Below are 8,079 nucleotides of genomic sequence, written 5' to 3' on the forward strand. Positions count from 1 at the left end.
TCCTTGCAGTCCCGTCCACGGCTGGCAGTGAGGTGTCGCAACACCCTTGCAAAACCAGTTTGCAAAGGAGTGTGCTGCGTTTACTGGCTTGTTCTGAGCACTAGAAGGTCACGCCAAAAGTAGATAAGGGTTTATTCATCCTCCTACTAAGCAATGCTTTTGTTGCAAACAGGTAAGCAAATTCTTGATGAAATGCCATGTCCTAGCCCTTGCAATCTGCACACACAGTGCTGCAGCAGGAAGAGAGCCTGGTGGTGGAGCACCTGCTCTCAGCAGTAGCTTTGGAGCTTCCCAATGCAGATGTGAGCATTGGGTTCAGTACTGCAGCAAGGGAGGGCGTGGAAATGGACGTGCTACTTACCAACCAGTTAAGTGTGGAACTTCTTCAGACAGGTTCAAGTGACAGAATGGCTTGCCTTAGTTTTTAAGACTTTTTTCTGTTGGTTTTAAAACAGCTCTGCTTCTCTGCCTAGCGACCTCACCTGAAATTTCTCTTCTCCAGGACAAGACCCTGTACCACCCAGTAAGCAGCAGCTGTATGGACTGCAGTGAGAGTGATCGAAAGATCTTTATGAATAGCTGCAACCCCTCATCTCCAACGCAGCAGTGGATATTTGAACATACAAACTCAACCGTCTTGGAAAAATTTAACAGAAATCTTGATCTTTAAAAAAGACTGACTGTATATATATACATATATATATATATTTTACAATTATAGTTTTTACTGGGGAGGGTTACAAAAAATTTTTTTAAGGATACTTTTTTTTAACAGTTAATGAAGGTAAAAGGGAGAATCTCAGGAGAAGGTAAACTAGCAGGCCAGTCTTTATTGTGAAGATGCTGCATCCTTCTCTTCTGGGGATGGTGGAATTCTAAAGGCTTTTCCAGAGCCATTTCTGTGCTGAGACTGGAATAGAAACTCTGTTTTCAGAGGAGTCTGAATGTTGATTCCAACTGCTTTTTTTTTTTTTTTTAAGTTTTATTTCCCATCTAGGTTTGGCATTAAATGATTTTTTTTCTCCAGGACCCTCAAAGTACAGTACTTTATGTAGCTGCTATGCAACCTGCTGAAGCGTTCCCGCTTAGGTGCTTTATCTTCCAAAATCCATCTAAGTAAAATCTTGAACACAAAATTCAATCCTCTGATGTCATAGACATTAAAAAAAAAAGACATCAAAATGTAAAACAAAATGATTTTTTTTGCCTTAAACCAAAATATATTTCAAACAGGTTGGCTGTTATTACTTTCCCAATGATAGCTGTGATAAAGGAATGAGCTCTAGAGGAAATGCAGCCAAGTGTTGGGGTTATCACCGTGGTTATTAGCGATGAGGAATCTGCGTTTCTGCTCCATTCACTTTACAGTCACTTTGTCACTCGCTGTTGAATCCTCAAGGTGAAAGATTAGCAGAGAGTTTTTAAGTGAGCACGGTTCTTACAGGTTAAGGTTTTTGTTAGGAGCCTTTGGATATCGAATTCACCTCTTATACAGCATCTTTTTAGCATGGACACCTCCAGAGTTTCTCAGAGTTAAACACGAAGGCAACTTTATTTTTTTCCTTTAGAGGCTAACTCAATTCACAATTGGTGTGAGCGGATTAATTCAGGATAATTGAGTCAGGGCTGGGATTAGCCATTGTTTTGTATCCATTTATTCATCAGTCTGTATGTAGTTTATTCCAGTGATGAGTCCCGTGGTCAGTGGTGGTGTAGGTTTGGGGGAGCATGCTCTTAATCTCTCTCTCCCTTTCTGTACAGCTCACTGTGACAGGAGATCTGTTTGCTTAAGCAGAGGTGTGGGATCAAGGGGCTGATTTCACTGGTACCCTGTCCTTGGGTAGTCAGTTTGCAGCACAAGGTATTACCCTTCTGGTTGGGCTGCGGGATCGACCAGACACTGAAACAGATTTATCTCATCCCAGAAGCTGGAAAAAAGTGCTGACACTGAAGGATGAACAAAGGACCATCGGTTTCAAGTCTATCTAAAAGTGAGTGTTTAAAAAAAATGAAACAAAACACTGGTTGAAAATGAAGTTGTTGCAAAAACATTTAATAATTCAGTTAACTTACACTGAAGGCAGCAGTGACATTTTCTAGCAAAAGCTGTGAATGATGGTGCAGTTAACCTTTCGCAAAGATGCTACCTAAATCAATGCAACTAGGCCTTTTCCAATAATCATCCAGTTCCACAGTTTGTCCAATCGTCCATTCAGTAATGTTGCACGAAGAGGTAGTGTGCAGTTACCTCCGGGAGTGAAAGGCTGAATCGTTCAGGGCAAGAGCAGTGTACCCCTTTGGGACTCTAGATCGACACGGTTAATGGACCTGCCCTCGTTGTTGGATCAGGGAAGCTCTGCTCTGACAAATCTTTTCTGTGAAATCAAGATTTTTGCCTAGTGTTAAGAATCAGTCAGGCTGGCTCCCACCTTTGCAGAGCTCCGCAAGAAGCCCTTTCTCCTGTTGCCAGCTGTAGGACCACGACCTGTGTTTTAGATGTCTCTGAGGCCACATAGTGCTGTGTCTGTAAACTGGGAGCAGACTAGGACACGACTACGTGCATCTCTAGTGCTTGAGTCTGATGTATTGACTGTGAGGCCAAAATCATTTCCACCTTTGTATCCTCACAGCCGAAGCTGTATCTGACCTGTGCTGCCAATTCACCTGGTTTGTGCTGTTACAGAGCGGGGGAAAATGGGCATTGCAGCTGGGACTGGGGTTGCCAAATGTTTTAGTGTCTAACGTTTTGGGAGTGAAGAAAGGCAAAAAGCTCTAGGCTTTCCTTGTGACAGTTCTGCAGCAGTATTGCAGTGGAATTGAGACCAGTGTTGATGTCTTATGTCCTCAGTACCTACGATCTGTCTGTCATTAGGATCCCTTTTCATTTCTGTGGGAGAGAGTGCCACTTCCCGGTGCTTTGTGTCCGACTTGCTTTCCTTAAGTTATTAATGCTCTCGTTAGCCTAGTGATGTTGACTGTGGATCACTACATGGCCTGACTAGGTGTCTTTATGAATGTTTTAGTACCTGTGGAACAAGAAGCTGTTTGTCCATGAGCAGTGCAATTTTTTTATATATATCATCGGAACACAATCAGCAAGTGATATACATGGACATAGGGCATTCTGATTGCAGCTTGCAGCTTTCTGTGTCTTAGTTTTCTAACAAGAGGATTAGTTTCTGTTTCTAAAATGCATGGCTTGCTTTGTACTTGGGCTCACCTTGCGAAGAGAGCTGCGAGTCCTAGCTGATTAGCTTGCTGGATGCTTGCTTCAGAGAGAACTACAGTAACGAGCAGGTCTTTTACCACAGAGTGATCTTAATTTGGTGAGAAAGGACAGCTCTTAGTAGTATGCACCGAAAGATTAGGGAATGTTGAGGCGTTTCTTGCTTGACAGCCGACCACCAGTACAAGGAAACTGGAGCTGTGGGGTGACTGGTCCCACTGGGTCCTTCTCAGTGTGGTTGATCTCATCTGTTTTCTCAAGGTTTGCCATCTGAATTTGCAAGTACCCCACAAATTCTGTACACTTCTGACTGGCTCACTGGGCTTTGAGCTGTTAGTTTATTTACATCAATTAAAAGTTTCAATACCCTAGAGGCTTTGCTGACTAATGAGAAGACTTAATATAGCCAACCATTCACTGATTGAGAAATAGAAGCTGTGTTTCAGTCTACATCTTTTAATCGAGCCTTTGCTGGGCAAACTGGTTAATTATTCCAATTACCTTTTGGTTATTTGTAAGCAAAATTGCTAAAGCATGAATGTGTAAGCAAATCTTCGTATCTGCATGCAAGTCAAGACTGGAGATTAAATACCAGTGATTATCTAATGCAAAATAAATGCTTTTCCTTTTTCCCCAAAAAAATATTCAAGCAAACCCTCACTCCATGGCTGCATAAATTCTGCTGCTTTTAAATATCAGAATCCCAGACGGGAGTGGGATCCCTGGATATGTGTTATGTCGCATAATAATACTTTGATTTGCTCTTGAAGTTCTTGGTTTATACAGGTGCTATTCTCTAAGGTCTACAGACAGTAATAGGTTTGGGGACCTCATATGTGCAAGGTGCCCTTTTTCATGCCTGGGCATTTAACTTTCTTTTCCACACCATAATAGAAGAAAGTGTGACCCTTACCGAATGGGGGAATACAGCATCATTAAAATAAAGATGTGCCTTTTTAAATGTAAATGTACAGCAAATGCTTAAACTTGAACCATTTCCTAGTGCCTTGCTGGACAAGAGAGAAGAGGGGAAGGGGTTGGGGGGATAAGGATGTATGAGAAAGCTCGACTCATGCAGTGTTTGTGTGTGTGTATGCGCTTTTTTTTTTTAAATGTTTGACTCCAAGTGCAAAATTTGTGTGGATGACAGTAATTCAGAAGCTTCCGAGTTTCCTCTGTTAAATTGATGTCATTTGGGGGCGGTAGGACAGATGGCGTCTCTTTTAGGATAGGAAGACTTGGAAAGAGTGGCAGCTTCCTTTTGGTTCGCTGTGATGACTGAAGCTAGACCAGAGCATGTTTTAGTTAGCTGCTGGATGTTTCACCTCATGGCGAAGGCTAATACATTTCACTGGCTTGCAAGGTCCTGCTTTTTATGTTCTAAGTAGCCAAATCGGAAATCACAAATAGTCCCAAGGGCACATCAAATCTCTGGCAGAAGTGTCTTACAGACAGTCGACACCTTCCATCCCTGAGAAACCTTTAAAGGGCGTGTTCAAATCTTTAATACAGAAGTAGCAAGAAAGCAATTTCTCCCCTTATCTTTCTTCCTGGTTTGTTTTACTGTAATGTCTGTGCTCGGGGCTTTGCTTTCCTTTAGTGGAAAGTTCCAGTCAGCAAACTTTGCTCTCCCCTGCTGCCCTGAGACATCAATGTGCTGAAAGTCACATAGGCAGCACCAGCCACCGGTACTGCAGGAACACGGTGCTCTCGTGGCAACTGCGGGATCATTAAAGTAGTTCTGCCGGCTCGCATCACTGAGGGGAGATGAGGGATATATCCGAAAAGCCGTACCGGGCAATTGCATAACTGCTGGGTTAAAAGGGAGAAGCCTTTATTTTAAATTGTCTTTCAGGATACAGACAGACACTTGGATGGTTTTGACTGGAGAGAACAGCCCCTAGCAGTCAGCCTGTCGTGCTTTCTTGCAGTCAAAAGAGTGCTGGTAGTTATGTCTGAAACAGTCTGGCTTTGCTAGCAGGGGATTCAAGTGTGCCATCCATTCCCACCCGCCGCAGTTCATGCTCCTACTCCCCTACTGTGTTTCTATCTACTTGTGACAAAGCCTGATGGTGCCTACGTCAGTCCTTACCTGAGAAGCAGCAGGTTGGCTTTCCATTTTAACAGTTATTTAGCATGGCAAGCTTCTTAAATGCTTCTTAAATCATTGGCAAGTTGTTGACAAAATGGTGAACAGCTTTAGGTTATTATCAGAGTCTGTGGAGGTAGTGTTTAATGGCCTTTCACAGGATATGTAGTAACAGGGGAGGTGGACGGGGGGGGCAGGAGCACGAGGTCCTTTTCCATTTCCCAGTGGCCTATTGCTTGATCCTAAGCAAGGCGAGTCTGTGTGCTGCAATTTCCCAACTTGTGTAAGATTTAGCTTTAAGTGCTTTACCTTGCCACCTTAGTAAGTGTCGAGCCCATATTTTTGAAACAAATTTCAAGTCGTCACTTGGTTCAAGTGGAGGGGAGAGATGTGATGGGTGGAGAACGGGAAAGCTGAGATCCAAAATTTCCATCAGCGTTCAGTGCTCAGTTGTCAATTCATTTCACATTCTTCATTAATCGGTCAGATTGACTTCCTTTATAAGTTTAAAGTGTAACTGAAATAAATTCACCTTCTGCTTCGATTGCTCCTTTATAATGTCACACTTTAACTTGGAGATCTGTGTATGAAACTAGGCAACAATAGATAATGGAAATCCAAATAAAAATCCTGTCTGTTTTTTAACTCTGCCTCTGCTAGTTGAGTATGCTCCTTTAATCACTGCATTTGAGCTTTCTTGATGCTTCTGTATTACCCAAAAGGCTTCAATGATTCCAGCAGATGTGAGGGATTTGGGAGTTTTATTTAAAGATACCGGATCTGTGTGGTCTCACAGTTACTAGTTCAACTCTAGGGGGGGAAAAAAAAAAAAGAGTTCTAATGCCAATTAGTGAGCAAAGAAATGTGAACTTCAACCACAATAAAATCATGCTAAAAAAATGATCAAGCTAATTAGTCTGAAACATTAGCCCTTGTTATAACAGTAACAAATAGCTTTAGCCTGTAGGGTGGTGAAGGGAATTTGTTTTAAAATGCATTCTCCAGGGTCTTGGTGATAAGGTCTAAGTTCGTCTATTTCTTGTATTGCATGCATTTTATCTGTAAAACTGGATGGTGCCTCTTGAATCAGTGTATATTTATTTCTGTGCATATTAGGACCAACAGCCTAATATCTGGGGGTGGTAAAGGACTTGTAGCACTTTAATGTAGTAGCTTTCATAAACTGGGAATCATTGATAGAATGCCTAGTGTTTTTAAAGTTGAATGGACTTCCTTTTATAATATATTTAAAATAAATTTTTAATGTGTTTTCTGAAACTGTGTATGCAGAAATGACTGTTCATGCCTGTTTTGCTCTGGTGATTGATTTCCCTTCTCTCTACTTCTTATGAGAAGAAGCTTAGTTACCCTGGTCTGACATTTCTGTACTGTAGGATTCCTGCCATGTCATGCTGCTTTTCTCCAGCCCCACTGGGAAACATCCTTCCCAGCTGTCCTTTGTATTGGGTTATAAATTTCAGGGTTTACTGCTTTCATGCCTGAACACTGTGTTGGGCATGCTTGCCAGGTTCATGCAGCTGGGGGCTGCCGGGGTGCCTTGGGGGCAGGAGCTGTGAGTTCCCATCTGCCCTTCAGCTGCTTCCAGGCATCTCTGAAGCCAAGGGGAACGCCCCGTCGCACCCCAAAACACCAGCCCATGCGAGGAGCAGCACCTCACCTCAGACAAGTTTAACACAAAGCAGCAGCCGCAAGGGAAGGAGGATGCCTGAGCAGAAATCTAGGGAGATGTGGACTGTGCTGGAGGAGTTGTGGAGGGAGCTGTGTTCGTGTAAGGAGGTGCTCTGGGACATCCTGGAGGGACATCCTGGCGTCCCTGGGAGCTGACACCTGGGCGGCAGCTACCATGCCTGGGACACTTCCCTCCCAGCCTGTCATCAGCCACGTGTTCAAAGCGACAGAAAGCTTTCCTGAAAGGCAGCTTGTGTGTTTGCCGCCATGATAAATGGTCATGAGAGTGAAATTTAACAAACACCCAAGCCTGTACGCGCACCTTTTCCGAAGACCTTTTCCTGCAGTTTGGGGGAGTGCAGCGTTGCACATCAATTGCCTAGCCTAGGGGAAGACGGAGCCCTCAGTTTCCTTTCTCAGCATGCCTACCTTGTGTACAACTGCTGGTAGATCCATCCTACACCTTGGTTTTCAGGGGAGTGCTTTTAGCAGCTCTCTGCCCTTTTTGTGGTCTGGTCTTCGGGCAGTGGGAGCAGTCTTTTAGTCCAAGACTGGAGGGGGGTGTAAGAAAAAAAATAAATAAATTAAAAAGCTTCTTTCTAGGGCATCTTTTGCAGCCCGTACTTTTTGGAGTGTAGCATTTGTCTCAAGAAGCCTGAATGGATGCCATTAAAACAGTAGGTTCCAGATGACAGCTACGTTGCAGACTTATCTGTAGGAGGTAGTGCTGCTCCAACTAAGATTTAAAGGCCTGCGCAGGTTTCCCTAATTTGATTAGAGGGATGACTTGGATGGGCAGGCTATTACTGCTTCAAAGGCACTAAAACTGCCTCAGTGCTGATGGGTTTATGAAACATTGTTTCTCACTTCATTGCAGTTCCCACAAAGAATTATTAGATCAGGTTAGTGATAGATACCTAATAAAGAATGTCTCTGTGAAGCAGTTTATTTTACAGCAAGCTACTTCTGGACTACCAGACTGTGAAATCTTGAGGTTCCCATGAGGATTAATATGCTGAAATAAACTGCAATTATACGAAGACCTCCATTTACTTTTTTTTTTTTTGAAAGAGTA

At 43.1% G+C, this 8,079-nt stretch overlaps 1 protein-coding gene across 3 annotated transcripts in view; it reads left to right on the forward strand.

The window, feature by feature from the left end:
• GALNT10 (polypeptide N-acetylgalactosaminyltransferase 10) overlaps positions 1-6,593 on the forward strand; it is an 87,661-nt gene extending 81,068 nt beyond the window's left edge. For all 3 annotated transcript variants that reach the window (XM_083798613.1, XM_083798614.1, XM_083798615.1), the window contains exon 12: positions 503-6,593. In XM_083798613.1, coding sequence (XP_083654739.1) covers positions 503-670 — 168 coding nt within the window. In that variant the 3' untranslated portion in view covers positions 671-6,593. The remainder of the gene's footprint in view (positions 1-502) is intronic.
• The last annotated feature ends 1,486 nt before the right edge of the window (positions 6,594-8,079 follow it).

The sequence above is a fragment of the Anser anser genome, assembly GCF_964211835.1.
Source record: "Anser anser genome assembly, chromosome: 14".
Lineage (NCBI taxonomy): Eukaryota > Metazoa > Chordata > Aves > Anseriformes > Anatidae > Anser > Anser anser.